Below are 17,605 nucleotides of genomic sequence, written 5' to 3' on the forward strand. Positions count from 1 at the left end.
ATACTTAGCTTCTTGTTTAAGCATGTCAAAGTTTGATCACTGTTTGATCATAAATAAAGGCACAAGTGATGTTCTCCTCTGAACCCTTCCCATTCCTCTATATTCTGGACCTGCCTGAAATATCCTGTTGCTAGTCCGCCAACATGAACAAGTGATTTAAATTTAAAAAAAATAAAAATAAAAATAAACCTAAATTAAGGGTTTACAGCTTAATAATCAACCTTCCTTTGGAAAAGTATTTAGTCTTAAACAGTTCACTTGTTACTATTCCAAAAGAAGTTTGGCTTTCTGGATGAGATTTCACTCATTATTTCTTAAAGACTACACACCTACTAACTAATTTCAGTGGAATCTGTTCTTCATAAATTGATAGGCCCCTTTCACATCAGTATATGCTTGCTGGATGCTGGGTATCAGTTTTTAAGAAATATATTAGGAATCATACACACACCACATCAGAGGGACAGACTTTCATCCAACCAAACATCCCAAGAATTTGAGACTATTGTTTTCATGAAAAAATATTTTAACAACACAGGAACATATTGTATAATAGTTTTATTTTTCTCATTTTACTATTTTTACATTTTATCCACAAATATTTATCTGAGTAAAAATAGAAAATAACTGTTTTATGTAAAATTACAAAAAAACCACAAAGAAATACATAATTGTTATTATGATAGTATAAGTGTCTTTATTTAAAGAGTAAAAATGTATGCAAAAATCTTCCTTCCTTTTACAAAAGATTGAGAATATTTTTTTCCTGGCAATAAGTGAAATATTGAAGTGTTAATATTTTTATACCCTTTAGATCTGAAGACATTGTTAGTCACAGGTTTGTTTTGCAGTTATGAATTTTAAAACATTTTTGTGCTATTTCAAGGATATACCTGTTCTTTATATGAGGCAATAGCATAAAATGAATGCAAAAAATAGCAGACCTCACCAAAAATAGTTAGAGGCACAACCCTTTAAAAGAATTTTATTAATGAGTATCACCATTAATCTGGGGAGAAAACAACTAAAATTTTTTTCCTAACTAATTTACATGGATCGATATCAAATGGATATGGGATCAGTTGACTCAAGTGAAAAATGCCACACTTAGCAATTATGCTTAATTTGTTTGATTTTTCCAGCACCAACACATTAGACTTTCAGGCTTCAGGCTAGTAAGATACATATGAGAGTTGACTCTATGGAATATAAGTTTTTAAACATAAGTGAACATTATTCTTGTACTTTAATAAGGTACAGAAAAATGATCCAACAATTTTATGTCTTCCTTTGAATATATCCTACATATGAAAACTTCATAAAATAAAGAATAGCATGAATTCTATTTTCTTTCACAAGTTGTTTTTTAATAGAGAAAAAGACTACTCAATTGTTAACTTAATAAAGACAATGGAATATTTTATATACAAGTTGACACAAGTAATGAAAGCTTCTTGAATCAGTTGGAGAAATCAGTCACATTACTTATGTTATGGTGCACAAAATGGTGAAGAAAAAAGAAACAGCATCAGATCATGTATGAGACCTGTTCACATTACGATGAACAGTAAGAACTGCCAAAAGAAGACAGCAGATAGACTGTAGTTTTTAAACCCTAACCTCCAAATCTTATAGGAGACAAAAAATAAATCTGATTTTAGGGATCTAGAAAAATGTATTTCCTGACTTTAAAACATACATATAAAAATGAGACATAAACAAAGTCCGCGTCCTCTTGGCTAAAAACTTTTAACATAATGTCTCAAAAACGTTTTAAATCTAAAAGTAAAGTTTTTAAGCTCCTAATTTAACAGAACAGTATACTTTATTACTTTTTAAAACAGTAAATGACTTGTCAACTCCCTAGGCTGTAAGACGAGACAAAACGTTCTTTATAGATACCTATTTGTTATCTGACATTAGGGCTTCTGTATTTCATTTTGTTATTCCACTCAGATATTCTTCAAATAATAGTGTCCACATTCCAAGAATAACTTGTCAGTCTACTGTTTATAAAACAGTAAAAATGAAAGGTACAAATTTTACTATTTTTTTAGGTATTTTTGCAGAATATTAAAGGACTTCATACAAAATAAATGAATATGGGTTGCAGTCCTTTAAAACAGCTAAAATTGTGATTTAAGGTTACCAAAAAAGTAGAGCAAGAGATTTATCTTCCTGTCTCTAGGATCCCTACTTCCTGACTCATTCCAAACCCTATGTAGTATTGGTAGTACCACCTGGCCTGTTATTACCACAGCCCTTTCTTCCTACTTTGTCAACAATAGATATTAAGTGAGCTCTTCTGAGCCTATTTTGGGGAATGAATTTAAAGGAAATTTACAAGGAAGAAGGTGTATGAAGTATCTGAGGATCAACTTGCTCCTGTCAAAAAAGCTATTTGCCAGTCTCTCTTATCATGATTCATGAATAATTCCTTAAAACAAACAACAAAAAGAAAAGAAAGGAGACTTTTCTAGCCATTTCTGTTTAGTGTTAGCTCATAGTAAGGAAAGATTTGTTTAAACATTTTAAAATAAATTATTTAATAAATTCCCTTTTGAATATCTTTATGCCTTCATATACATGTGCATATGTCTAACGAAGTCAACTGGACATGTATATGGATATTTGTACATAACACACAAAAATTAAAAGTGGGAAGTTTCATTTTAAAGACTGCCTAAATAATGGAGGTTAAATTTTCCTTTTGTAACTATCTGCAAGTAATTTACTAACTTTTTAAAAGGTAAAGTACTGCTATCTGATTTAAAGTCTTCATTTCATCAGAAACACAGGAATATATAAGCTGCTTTGCATAATAAATGAGCACTGTAGATTAATTAAAAAAAAAGAAAGTCACATCAAATCAAACTTTTATTTTCTGGTTGAGGTATATTTTCTCAGTTTTTTTAAATCTCTGACAGGAAAAACAGAGATCATTTCAGAATTTTTATAAGAGTTGGTTTATTAGAATTAAATGCCTCCTTCAAAATAATTTAAATTCTTGGTCTGACATAATGAATAATCTATACAGAAAACCCTTAACAATGGCTTGAGTTAAGCCAGATTTAAACCTGGATCTCCTTCTTTAGCATTGCTCTTTGCTAGTCAACTTCCTATTGTCCTTTACTTGCAAATATATAAATTACCTTAATAACCTGATACTCTTAGCTTAGTAATTTATTAATATTATTATAATTTTATTTGATTTGAATATTTTAGCTCTGCTTGATTAGATGAAACAGGCACACATGCTTTAGCTGAGAAATCTATTTTCTGGTTCTATGTAAAGCAACATCTAAAGCAGCAGAGAGAGGAAACAGTTATATTTTCAAAAATAGTTAAGCCAGACTGCTTCCTGGAGTACTTCATTTATGTTTCATCTTCAGATGCTACTGGTTATTTTTGGTAGGGCTAGACATTAATACTGACCAGTTTGGCTTTCCTGTTAACAAACTATCCCACAATGAAGCTGCTTTCAAGCGTATAACATTGTGGTGATCCTTTAACATATTCTAAAATATATGCTCAAAGTAAAAAGATCCAAATTCACAAGAGTATGAAATATTTATAAAAAAATCATGCATCAGATTGTACAATCTAGAAATAAAAGAAGATTCAAATTCAGTAATAAAGGTAAGAGCGATGCTTGCTCTAGATATTTAGAAAGACCTTAGACTCCCAGAAGGTCCTGGGTCTCAGTTATCCTTTTCTGTTTGTAGAGAAGCAGCAGCCAGTGCTACTGCTGTGACTGGTTGGGCAATTCCATGGAGCTGCATCTTTGCAAGTTTCTTCTGTTCACATTCTGTGACCAAACGGTTCAATTCTGCTGCACTGTATCCAATAAGAGTCTTCAAGTCACAGACAAACTTGTACACAAATCTCTTTCCTTGAACTTTACAAATCATGTCCCCATCATAATAATACCTTTAAAAAGAGAGAAACACATTAGGACTATGAAAAAATGAAGAATTAAGACTTCTTAGGATTCACAGAATATTTCATAAGCAAAAGCCTAGAAGAGTTATTACACTTACCACAATAGTAGTTAACACTGAAGTAGCACCAAACTTTCAAAGCAAATTTTCAACAACTGATCAAACACTGATTTAAATCAAACATAATTATTAAATACAACAAGAAAAACAAAGTCCTGTGAATGGCAGAAGATGCTAACAGGGTTTTTGAGTCAAAAATCAAGATTCAAAACCCAGCATTTGAACTTACTGCCTTTGGGACCACAGGAAAATCAAATTACCTCTAACTTTTTATTCCTCACATATAAAATGAGATTAAAAACAGTACTTACCCTAACAGAATTATTGAGGATTATGAGATAATCTTTGTGAAGTGCTTAGCACACAATGACTGGCACATAGTTAGCCCTCTAAAAAATATATGCTATGTTAATAAGTAAGAATCTAGACAATTAAAAAACTGATTTACATATTCTACGGATTGTTGGATGTCCACTTCTCTTCTGTGAATTGTGTAAATTCTATTATGATGTAGATTTACCTTTAAATTTATCATTTTACTATACAAAGGCTTTCTCAATTTCAGAGAAATCATTCAAAACCAACAGGAGTTTCAAATGAATAAGTAAAAGGATTTGAAGAACAGAGAATACAGAAAAACAGGAAGTGGATATTATAAAGAAACAATGTTTCTAACCCCTTATATAAACAGATTTGAAGAAATCATTCTAGAAGTCTAGCTCACTGTTGCTTCCAATGGAGATGGAAAAAGGAGTGGATTTGTCTTTACTTTGGAAAACAAGTCTTACCACTGTGCACTGATAATCTGAACAACAGAGGGAAAAAAAGAGAAGTCAAGCTCTTTTATGGGCTGGCAGATTGTGAAGCCCTTATCTTAAAATTGCACTGCTCATTGACAAAGAACTATCAACAAAAGGAACAACTATTTGCAATGTACCTGTGATATAAGCTAATACAGTTAGCAGGATTTTATTCTAAAAGTCACTTAGGCTTAATTAATAATCTATTAATGAAAAGACTGATCTATATATAGCAAATTATGCCATCTTTCCCCAATTCCGGAATAGCAAGAGTGTAACAGTTAGCTTGATTTTCAATGTGTGATTAACACATTGGGCAAAGTCCTGTGTTTTCTTTTTTGTCATAGCATTAATACAGAATTTGGATCTCAGCCTACAAAACCACCAATTTCTTGTCATGCACTTTTAAATGCTGTAAGCATTTCAATTTAAGATAATTCCTACATTAATATACTAGGTTGCAATAACAGACACAGGAATAAAAGGAAAATCGAGAAGGAAAGTGGTTTCACCTAAGTGGAAAATGGAATTGATACCATATTTCCTAGAGGTTAAAGAAAACATGCACATGCACAGATTTTCATTTTACTTAATATTTCCTTTCTTCAATCTAGTTGATGCATCATAGAACTACATATAGTAGCATTCATTGCATTTGTTCTTTCCCTAAAATGAAAAAGTGGAAAGGTTCACAATACTTGTATTTTCATGGATGTGATTTTCTTTCTTTTTAAACTTGAAATCTTTTTAAACCTTTTAAATTGTGAATTACATGACACAAAAGACACAAAGTTAATTGCTCAGTGATTTATTACAAAGTGAACATTCTATCAACCCAGTTCTAAACAAACAATAACAGCACCTAGAATCCCCCATGTACCTTCCCAATAACCATCCCTCCTACTTTAAAAGGTAAACACAAGCCTGCTTCCTGAGAGTAATTTCACTGCTTATTTTTTTTATCACCTCAATATATATCCCTAACTGTGATAGTTTAACTGTTTTTTTAAAACCTGTACTAAATAAATGAGTTCATAAAGTATGGATTTCTTTTCTGAACATTATGTTTGTGAGTTTCTTAATATTACTCTAGCAGTAGTTCACTTTCATAAATGCACAGTACTTAATTGTATGAATATACTACAACTGATTTATCCTGTCTACTGCTGATAAGATATTTGGTTTATTTCTGATTTGGGAATATTCTAGCAAACAGCTGTAAGCATGTGTGAGGGCATTCATGAACACTTTTTTCAGGTATCTACTTGATAGACAGTGGTGGCTCAGTGGTAGAGCGCTTGCCTAGCATGTGTGAGGCACTGGATCCGATCCTCAGCACCACATAAAAATAAACAAACAAAATAAAGGTGTTGTGTCCATCTACACCTTAAAAAAAAAAAAAAGCAACTGTTGGGTTATAGGTTATACATTCCTACCAAAGTGTGGCAGCATGCCCACTGCTCCATATCCTCATCAACACTTGGTACTGGTGATCTTAACTGTGACTATCCTGGCCCTAGAATGTGCTATACAATTTTATTGTGATTTCAAACCGCATTTCCATAATTACTAACAAAGTGGTGCATCTTTGCATGTATTTATTGGCCACTTGAATAATCTCTCAACTGAATTATCTACTCAAATCTTTTGCCCATTTACAAAAAATTTTCCTTATTGATTTTAAGATTCTTCGGATATTTCAGATATAATTCTTATGACACATACGAGTGGCTTGCTTTTTATACTCTTAATGATGGCTTTAAAAAATATTTTTATAGTAGATGGACAGGATACCTTTATTTTATTTTTATGTGGTGCTAAGGATCGAACCCAGTGCTTCACACATGCTAGGCGAGCATTCTACCAAATGAGCTACAGTCCCAACCCTTAATGATGATGGTTTTGATGACCAGAAATTCTTAATTTAAATATAGCCAAGTTTACTGATCTTTTCTCTTATGGTCAGGTCGGTGCTTTCAATTGTTTAAATATTTCTACCTGTTACCTGCAATCATGAAAGTGTCTCTAGATGTTTTCCTATTTTGCATCATCAAGCTACATGGAACTGATGTTTGGTATGATACAAGGGAGCAGTCAGGTGTCATCTGGCTCCCTTAGTCCCCAATGAGTTGCCAATTACCCCACCACTGCTGACTGAAAAGTAAATTTTCTTCATATGTTTTCTTCCCATTGTCATATTTCTTTAAATCAAATGTAATATGTTCTTGGTTATATTTGGGTTTCCTATTCTAATCTATTGTATAATTTCTGATAGAAATTTTGTACTAGTAAGTTGGGCATGGTAGCACACACCTGTCATCTCACATACTTGGGAGGCTAGGGCAGAAGGATCACAATATAGAGCCCAGCCTGGGCAACATAAGGAGACTGATTCAAGAAAAAAAAAAAAAAAAAAAAAGAGAGAGGGAGAGAGAGAATTCATAACACTATACCAAACCATTTTATACTCTTCCAATTTTATCAATGTAAAGGTTGGATATTTACATTTAAGCAGACTGTAGAAAAGAAAAATTTTTTAAAAAAGGAAACAATATTTTGCATCTAATTCTAAAAGAGACAGTAATTGTATATTTGTTAAAAAATTTATATTCGCTCATTTTAGCTATGCAAATGACAGCATCTATCTGATATGCAAATGATAAAATCTCAAATATTAAACACACTGGTTTTACCCACTTGAATCAAAGTGTGGAATATGATATGTCAAGAAATTTGTAATGTTTTGAACAACCAACAATAAAAAATTAAAAAAAAAAAAACACACTGGTTTTGAACAGCATACTATATGCTTTTAAATCAGAGAAAAACGATTTTCAAAATACTTTATGTACCTCAAAGTTATTAATAAGATCTTTTTAAAGAGTCATTTTTAACATAACATACAAATTTTAGCTTTTTAAAAATACATAACATCTATAAACAAGCCAAATAATTAGTATCATTACATAAAATGTTTACAACTAGAATATGAAATTACCTTTTAGAAAGACTTGATATTGGAAAAAAGAAGCAATAAATGCTAACCTTAATGCACGACTGAGCTTCTCATAGTTCATTGTAGGCTTGTTTTTGCGTTGTCCCCATTTTTGTGCAACAAGTTCCGGTTGATTTAACTTAAACTCGCCTTCATCACCAACCCAAGAAATACAGTCTCGAGCATCCTTATCAGTAAGAAGTTCTAACAAAAACTGCCATAGTTGGATTTGACCATTGTTTCCTAAATTAACAAGACGGACAAGTTATTGTCCATAGTGTTACAAACTAACACAAGACACAGGCAACACACAGATGCCCTGGTTCAGATCTCAGGGGCAACAAAACAAAATTTTTGTTTTCACAAAATAATGTGAAATACTGCCCAAAGAATAGTCCATATTAACATTTTCATACAGTAAAATATAACTAATTTCATAAGTACCTGTTAATGCAAAAATACCTGTTCTGTTTCCAGGTGAGCTTCTATCTTCCCCTGAAATCCTTGGGGCTCTTTGTACTTTAGCTGCTTTTGCACTACTATTTATAACTTTAATAGTAGTTGGAGTAGCAGACTGCACTGATGCTGGAATAATCTGCACAGCTGCAAGAAAAGAAAAGGGAGAAATTTTTTCTCCAATACAAGTAGTAAAAACAATTCTTGAATGACCTTAAATGCAATCAATTTAATTAACGTTCTTCTAATTATATCAACACAAGGCTTCCTTATAAGACTTAATTCACAACAGTTTTGGATCAAACTTATAAAATTTCAGAGAATGACGTATATTTGCATTAATATTTGTAAATCTTAACAATGAAAAAAGCCTCCTTATTTTTGAGAGAGAATTTTTTTTTTTTAATATTTAGTTTTTAGTTCTCGGCGGACACAACATCTTTGTTTGTATGTGGTGCTGAGGATCGAACCCGGGCCGCACGCATGCCAGGCGAGCACGCATGCCAGGCGAGCGCGCTACCGCTTGAGCCACATCCCCAGCCCCATCCTCCTTATTTCTGAAATAACAATATAGATATTAGGCAAAGAATTATAAAAACATTTGTTTCTAAATATTTATTAATAAAAATTGCATAACATTTTGGAGAAAATTTGGACAAATAACACACACTATACTTCTAGTAACAAGACAAAGTCATATAACCACTTTGAGAAAAACTGTGGCACTACCTACTAAGGTTGAAAGGGTAGAAACCCTGTGACACTATCTTACAAATACTCAATTCAATGACGTTCGTTCATTCAGCAATGAAAACGAATGAAGACAAGCTGTAACTATTCATAAAGATTAGTCTCATAAATGTTAAACAAAAAGCTAGGTTACAGAAGGATATGCACAATATAATATTACTTCACCTAAAACCTTAAAACATGTGCAAAAAATGCTATAAAGTTTATGGTAACATAGTTAGTAGAAATCAAATTATGTAAATAGTGAACCTCAAGTTGATGATAGTTCTTTCGTTGGAAGAAAATGGAATCTACAACAGGTAAATTTGACATATTTTATTTCTTATGGGGTACATAGGTGTTATACCTTATTTTTCTGTATATCTAAAAATCTTTCATAAAAAATGTTTACTACCTTGCAGTAATTTTTTTAAAAAAGTATTTTTTTTCTTCTATTTGGTACTGGGGATGGAACCCACAGGTGCTTTACCAGTCCATTTTATTTATTTGTTTTTATTTTGAGATAGGATCTCATTGAGTTGCTTAGGGCCCTCCCTAAATTGCTGAGGCTGGTCTTCAACTTGCGATCGATCCTTGTGCCTCAGCCACCCTAGTCAATGGAATCATAGGTGGGTAGCACCGTGCCCAGCAAAAGATTTCTTAATGATTCAGTGGACAAATATTATGGGCATGAATACTCACGTTGATCAATTGTAACTATCTCATTCATCTGCTGTTCTTGGCTTGCCAACACATCTGATGAACACACAAAAAAAAATTGTTTTCATTCAAAACTAGAAATAAAAATTCCAATCCAGTAAAATTCAACTTAATAAACAAAATCTTTTTAAAGGGAGTTCCATAATTAAAACCAAAACCAACTAAACAAAAAAATCCAAATACTAAAGACATGAAACTTATAAATACTTGAAAAATTCCTGATGGTCATTTTAAAAGGCAAAGGTATCTTTTAAGGGAAGGATCACAGGGAGACTCAACTTTCTTATAGTGTTCAGAAAAGTTATTCTAAAAATTATGGCTTTCTAAGTACAAATATTTGTATCTAAATCAATTTATCTACATGAAGTTATGTAAAAAACAGTAAGAACACCAAGAGAGAATATACATCAAACTGAAATTATTTAGATATACATTTCCACCAAAACTTGCTCAGAATGATCTATTAAAATATCTACCTTTGAATAAAATTATAGCAGTCCTATACATCACAATGAAATTAAATAATTTAACGTTTACAAATAAAGCTTTCAAAATAAGAGTTATGTTACACAAGGCCCTAACATAGCCCTTTACAGAACCATACATTACTCATCTGTTATATTCCGTGCTTAAATGCTATTCTTTATCTGTCAAACAATAGTTGTGAATCTCAGTCTCTACTACCAGGTCCATTTGGAGTCCACTGTTAACTATGCTGCTTTTAAAACATTTCTTGGTTCTTTCTGGTTATACATGACAGTAGATTTTGATAGACAAACTGAACTCAGAAGTAATCATTCTAGGATCTCAGTGAGTTCTGGGACCTAGGATACCAACCAGACTCTACTAAGGGTGCCATGCCAAGAAAGGCTGAGGACCTAATAAGAAGTCTGAATCCCAAACTGAAAAGCTTCTTCTCAGCAAAAGAAACAGGTAAACAGAGAACCTACATGAGGAGAGCAAATTTTTACCACATGCATATCAGATAGAGCATGAATCTCTAATATATATTAAGAACTCAAAAAACTCAACACCAAAAAACAACCCAATCAGTAAATGGGCCAAGGAACTGAACAGACACTTCTTGGAAGGTGATATAAAATCAATCAACAAATGTATGAAAAAATGTTCAACAGCTCTAGTAATTAGAGAAATGCAAATCAAAACTAATCTAAGATTTCAACTCACTCCAGTAAGAATGGCAGTTATCAAAATTATAAGCAACAATAAGTGTTGGCGAGGATGTGAGGAAAAGGCACACTGGTACATTGCTGGTGGGACTGAAAATTGGTGCAACCAATCCGGAAAGCAGTATGGAGAGCCCTTGGAAAACTTAAAATGGAACCACCATTTGACCCAGCTATCCCACTCCTTAGTCTATACCCAACGGACTCAAAAATAGCATACTACAGTGACACAGCCACATCAATGTTTATAGCAGCACAACTCACAATAGCTGAACTGAGGACCAAATCTAGATGCTCTTCAGTAGATGAATGGATAGAGAAAATGTATTATATATACACAATGGAATATTACTCAGCATTAAAAGAGAATAAAATCATGGCATTTGCAGGTAATATATATATGGAGTTTAGAGAATACTATGCTAAGGTGAAGTAAGCCAATCCCCAAAAAAACCAAAGGCTGGAAGTTTTCTCTGATATGTGGATGATGATCCATAATGGGGAATGGGGTGTGGAGCATGAGAGAAATGGAGGAACTTTACATAGGGCAAAAAGGAGGAGGGAGGGAGGGGAAGGGAGGGGGAATGGGGATAGGAAAGATGGTAGAATGAGATGGACATCATTACCCTAAGTGCATGAATGTGTGACTTGACTTTGTGAACAACCAGTGACATGAAAAAATTGTGCTCTATATGTTTATGTTTATGGTTGATTCTCCCTAGAATTTTATGTAAGTATATGAAAGAAGAAAAAGTATTATTGAAATTCAAATTGTTTCATTTGTGACTAAAATGAATAGAGGTTCACTATCCTCAAAAGAAGTCAAGGAGAAAGTAACACAGCCTAGGTGTGACCAAACTGTAAAATCAGCCCCTAATGCCTTAATTCTCATCCATGAGTTTGGTCCTGGGAAGACAGAAAACAGAAGACAGAACACAGAAAGAGAGGGGTTTTAGAAAGCTTAGTCCATGAGCATATAGACATTCTAAGTATAATATTTCCCCTGAAGCTTCAAAATCTTGACTGTGCACGAAGGAAGCATATTCCTTAGAGGCAAAGCTCTGGGGAATATAAATCCATTTTATCAAAAAACTTTATATACTAAAGGTATAAAGAATTCTTTTTCTTAAGAACACCCTCAGCAAAATTAGACCGTTGCCTTGGGTGACAAAGATAGAAGCACATTAGAACTGGCAGTATTGGGACATTTCCTAATTAACCCCCTGCAAGTATAGCAGAACCTGGATAAAGTTTCAACACAAAAGGAACTTGCCAGAACAGTGGCACATGCCTGTAATCCTACAGGCTCCAGAGGCTGAGACAGGGGGATCCTGAGTTCAAAGCCAGCCTTAGCAACAGCGAGGCAACAAGCAACTCCATGAGACTCTGTCTCTAAATAAAATACAAAATAGAGCTAAGGATGTGGCTCAGTGGTTGAGTGCCCTTGAATTCAATCCCCTGTACCAAAAAAAAAAAAAAAAAAAAAAGGAATTGCAGGAATGTGGTAGCTCAGGTGGGTAATCAACACATATCAGCAAAAGCTCTACCTCTCCAGCACAGCTTCTCCTTGAGATCACTGAGGAGGAACAGATAATAGGCTGGGTCAAATACAGTTTTGTCTCAGAGATATTCTGCAGACTTCTCTATTCAGGAAGGACCAGATTGGTTAAAGAATCCTGGTTCTGAGAAGACTTGTGAATTATAAAGAGTCAGCCAGAAGTAGCCTCATACATCATCCAGTTCATTCCATAAATTCTAAGCTGTTAGATTCCCAAACCACATGGAATTTCCCTGTCAAAGCAGAGCAAGAAAGATAAAATTCTTGGAGATACTTATCTATGCTGTAGGGATTTGCTGTTTTTGAAAACAAGACAATTCCAGAGCAGAACTTTTCTGTGGAAGAACCATTCTCTTTTAGACCAATTTCCATGGAAATGGAAAAATATCTAAGACTCTTTTGCTACCCAAACTAGGAAAAGTCTATGAATGAGCTTTATAGTTGAGAACAATAGGAAAACCAGAAAGAATGAACTACAACAAAGAGTTGATCTGGCAGATAGCAGGGAAACCTTGAGTTTGGGGAAAACTTAACTGTAGTCTAGGCACTATGGTTGTTGTGTCCTTAAGAATTCTTACAAGAAAAATATTGCAAATGAACATATTTCAATGTAAGACCCTGAAACAATTCAGAATTTTCCTTATTCATCTGAAAAGCTCTTCAGAGGAAAATATGAGAAAGCAATGACAAAGCTTCAACTAAGACATTTAACTTATTTATCTATAAGAACTGAAATTGGAAATAAACCCTATAAATGCAATAAATGTTGTCAGTATTTTAGTGTGATACCTTATTTATTTATTGGTAAGAGGGACTGAACCCAGTTTACCACTGAGCCACACCCTCAATCCCTTTTTATATTTTATTTAGAGACAGGGTCTCGCTGAGTTGCTGAGATTGACTTTGATCCTCCCGCCTCAGCCTCGAAAGCCACTGGGATTATTAACGTGCCTAACTGGTACTTTAAAAAAAAATATTTAAAAAATCCATACAAGAGTAAAACTGTGGATAAACAATGAAGAAAAGCCTCCCTCCAAAGTTCATTTCTCATTCAACAGCAGAGAAAGCGCCTCAGATGCAAAAGCTAAGCAGTACATGACCGTGAAAAATCTGTGTAGCAGAGCTCTTCCCTTGTTTGGCATATGGCACACAAAATATTCACCATTACATTTTCACCCATAACTTATAAAGTCAGAATTTGTCCTACTTACGAACTGAAAAATAATAAAGGTCTGGCTAGCATCTCAGATATATAAATAGTATTAAGGACTGGCTTGTTGTTAAGGTGTCTTAATAAATGTAATATGTCACTGAAATATAAAAGATTAAAATTCAAACAAAACAGTTTACATTTATTTGAGCTTTTTTTTTTTTTTTTTTTGCATCTAAGCAGTTTCTAGTTTTCCTACAAAGTAACTTGATCATAATGTTTGTGGAACGAAAGTGGAATCATTTACAAACTAGTGACTTCCAATTTATGATGGTGGGATGTACACTTCTTTCTCTTTAAAGACCCTGTTCAACTATAGTAAATTAAAATGTTTAATCCCACTAATAATTAGAGAATGAGGTAGAAGCCACCTGTGAATAAATAATCTTAAACTTCTAGAAGATGTGCAGAAAATGGAAGAATTGACTGATAAAACAGCATCTGAGTTAAGAACTCAAATTCTAATGTAAGCCTGGGTTAAAATATTAGCTGTGCCTCTCCCTGTCACCTTGTGAAGCATTTTAAAGCCTAATTTTCTTACATAAAAAACAAGTAAAGTAATGCTTTGTGGCAGAATTACAGGGATTAAAGAAGATAACACAAAGAGCTGTCAGCACTCCCATATGCAGTTAACAAAAGTATTACTGCTTAATTAACTTACTATTGTTATTAACAATTAAGATAAAAACAAATTTGTAAAGAAAGTACAATGTAAACAGATAATAACTCTTAATTTTATACATTTTCGAAGAAGCTCGAGATGACTCCAGAGAATTTCTCCCCGAGGGACTCGCTGAAAAAAGTCTTCTTGGTTGAGGCTACATAAATCTCTCCCCGAAATGTTGAGGGTGGTGAGGTCAATGTCAGTCATGCTGAACTCCTTCATTACCCAAACCACCCAATGTAGGACTTGGTCTGTGGACCACTGTATAGGATCTAGAAAGAAAATATTACATTTAGTCTAGTTCCTTTATATGTATTATATTTATAATTAACTTGTCAATACATAAACATACACACAACATCCAGATATTTTTCCCAACAAAATAAAATTATATGAAAAGATTTTTATACTGTATTTTCTCATCTCCTTTTTAATTTCTCAATCTAATTTTGTTGTTGTTGTTATTGATAGATTTGTTTGTTTTGAGACAGGGCCATGCTATGTTGCACAGGCTAGCTTTGAACTTGTCATCATCCTGTCTTAGTCTCCTGAGCAGCTGCAATTACGGGCATGTGCCATTTTGTCAGGCTCACTCTAAATTTATGATAGAATCTCTTGGTACTATATCAGCCTAGAATTTTATCAAGAAAAACAAAATACAACATACATGGTTATCCTGGAGAGAACAGAGCAAATTATTTAAGTTCAAAATATTGTTTTATAGCATTGTCTGATTTGGTGCCTTGAAAAAAATTCCAAGGGGATTCTAGGGAGTGACCTTTAGTCTCTAAAATGTGAACAATGTACCTTCCGCCTTTTCCCTTCTTGTAAAAGGTTAGCTGCTCCTGCATTTACCTTTATGGCATCCCTTACAATACAACATACTAATTACTTATTCACTAAGCTGCCAACATTAAAGCCTTATAAATATAAGGCCTTTGTCTTGTAAATTCTTCCAAGCACTTATGTGGTATATTCAGATAATTTCATTTTCTCCATCATATTTTACTATCTAACTGAATTCACAAATGAAAAAGATGGTCAACTGCAAAAATATTAGAGCACTAAGTAGAGCACACTATCTGTGAAAGTATGGATAGCCACAGAATCTTTTTTTTCCTTAAAATTTTCTATATAAAGAAGTGAAGTGAAGAAGGATTATAGGAAATGGTAATTAATTTCTCTGAATGCATAACATAAAAATAGAAAAAAATAACAAGGAGGGGGACCCAAAACAAAAAATCACTACTTTTGGATGTTTACAATAAAGCCAGGTGACAAGATATCCCCTACTCTATAACAGACATGGGTAAAGACACAGCAAAACAGCTAGAAGACCTCCATGGTCCCTATATCTGTGCAACACCAAAAAAAAAAAAAAAAAAAAAAAGGGTAGCAAAGGGGCATCTGATCCATTCTAAGTGAAGGAACACCAGTATACAGTTAAGAAGTATCTACTGAAAGCACAACAGGCCAAGCTGAAAGAAGCAATGGCTTAAAAATAGTTTTGCCCCAAACCAACAGCAGCTGAGTATAAGGGGTTCATGACGAGGTTTAAAGGACTGGTGCAGTCTGGGAGTTTTTCAACTTAGTCAAGGATTACTTTCAGGAGCGTGGCACTCACATAAGGAAGACTGGAAGTAGAAACAAAAATGAGAAGGACAGGGACACAAGAAAATGGAAAGAGGCGGCTCAGGTCCAAGCTAAGTAGAAAAAAAGAAACAACAACAAAGAGAAACCAAAGAATGAAAAACTAAACAAAACAAAAAAACCCCACAATAACAACAACAAAAATAAGGCAGAAAGTAACGGAGAAAGCAAGCTACCTATTTCTGGAATACTACTTCAAAACAACAAAAGCACGGAATTCTGTTCAGCTAGAATAACCACCAGAACTACACTTCTCTAAAGAGTCCAAGACAGCTCATTTTACATCAAATTAGACAAAAAATTATCAAGATCAATAAAGGGGAAAACATTAGCCTGATCTTTTCTCTGAAATAATATCATGACTTCTGGTTTAACACGCCAAATTGGCAATGCATGTTCTGTCTCTTTTCCCGCAGAGGCAGTAATATGACAGTGAAAGAACTTTCAAAAGATGAAAAAAATCGGAGGAACATGAGAATAAAGTGACAGACGTGGATAAGAAATTTCTACTAGTTTTTTTGAAGACAATAAGCACAGAAATAGGCAATTTGACAGAAAAGGGGAAAAACCATGACCTAAATGTCCGTCCAGAAAGATACCACTGGAAATTGAATGCCTTCCTTCTTGCAGAATTCCTACATAGGCTCATTCATGGTGGCTCCAGGCAAGAGGAAAGACTTAAAGTTCAGAGGATTGATTTAAAAGTATATGGTTTTAGAATCTACATGGCCTCTCCTTCACTCTCAGGGGGAAGTAGATAGGAGCATCGCATACATGTGGACACCAAAGCACTATAAATGAGGAAAAACATGAAGATGACATTGGGAGAATAGTTCCCAGTAATAAAAATCTATAAATGGAAGAGTAAGACCTCTCCACCTCCTCCCTGTCCCAGTTCTCATTCCACTTTTAGAATGCAGCACTCACATAAATATCAATCCTAATAGTCATCCCATCTTCTATTCCTGACAGGCATTTGGCCCATTCTCCAAGTAGAAGAAATCTAACAAAAAGATCCACACATATCACATTTGAATATCTTTTAATGAAAAACCCAATATCTCTTTTTATCAGCATCTAGTTAACAAATCCTTCAGAACTTCAAACAAATGAGCTTTAAAGTTATTTGGTTTTGAATGTAAATACACAGGCAGGAATATTCAAACATTTGAGAAATACTTAAACCAATAAATAAAAATAAACAAAAAAAATTCAGAGAGAGCAGAACATTATACATATAAATAAATGTTATGGAAAAGAACAAACAGAACCAAAGAGCCCTTGTAAATGAAAATTTAAAATCAGGCTAGGCACAGAGGTGCACACCTATAAACCCAGAAGTTCAGAAGGCTGAGGCAGGAGGATTACAAATTCAAAGCCAGCTTCAGCAACTTAGTGAGACCTGTCTCAAAATAAAAAAATAAATAAATAAAAAGGGCTAGGTGTGATAGAGCATCCGGTGTTCAATCTCCAGTACTAAAACCAAATATTCAACAAATCAGATAGATTAAAATTTAAAGGCAAAAACATTTGCTAGAAAGTAGTAGAATTGAAAAAGAAGGAAGAAAAATAATGCAGAGAGGATCAATCCAGGACATTCAACAGAGTTAAAAAAAAAAAACAGAAACACAGAAG

The 17,605-nt window shown here is 33.6% G+C and overlaps 1 protein-coding gene across 5 annotated transcripts in view; it reads right to left on the reverse strand.

The window, feature by feature from the left end:
* Positions 1–671: 671 nt before the first annotated feature.
* The window catches only part of Gabpa (GA binding protein transcription factor subunit alpha), a 33,406-nt gene continuing 16,472 nt past the window's right edge, over positions 672–17,605 (reverse strand). For all 5 annotated transcript variants that reach the window (XM_027929125.2, XM_027929124.2, XM_071615112.1 and 2 more), the window contains 5 exons: positions 14,398–14,592; positions 9,684–9,737; positions 8,259–8,399; positions 7,847–8,039; positions 672–3,930 (listed from right to left, as the gene is read on the reverse strand). In XM_027929125.2, coding sequence (XP_027784926.1) covers positions 3,702–3,930; positions 7,847–8,039; positions 8,259–8,399; positions 9,684–9,737; positions 14,398–14,592 — 812 coding nt within the window. In that variant the 3' untranslated portion in view covers positions 672–3,701. The remainder of the gene's footprint in view (positions 3,931–7,846; positions 8,040–8,258; positions 8,400–9,683; positions 9,738–14,397; positions 14,593–17,605) is intronic.

Source organism: Marmota flaviventris, chromosome 8 (assembly GCF_047511675.1).
Source record: "Marmota flaviventris isolate mMarFla1 chromosome 8, mMarFla1.hap1, whole genome shotgun sequence".
Classification (NCBI taxonomy): Eukaryota; Metazoa; Chordata; class Mammalia; order Rodentia; family Sciuridae; genus Marmota; species Marmota flaviventris.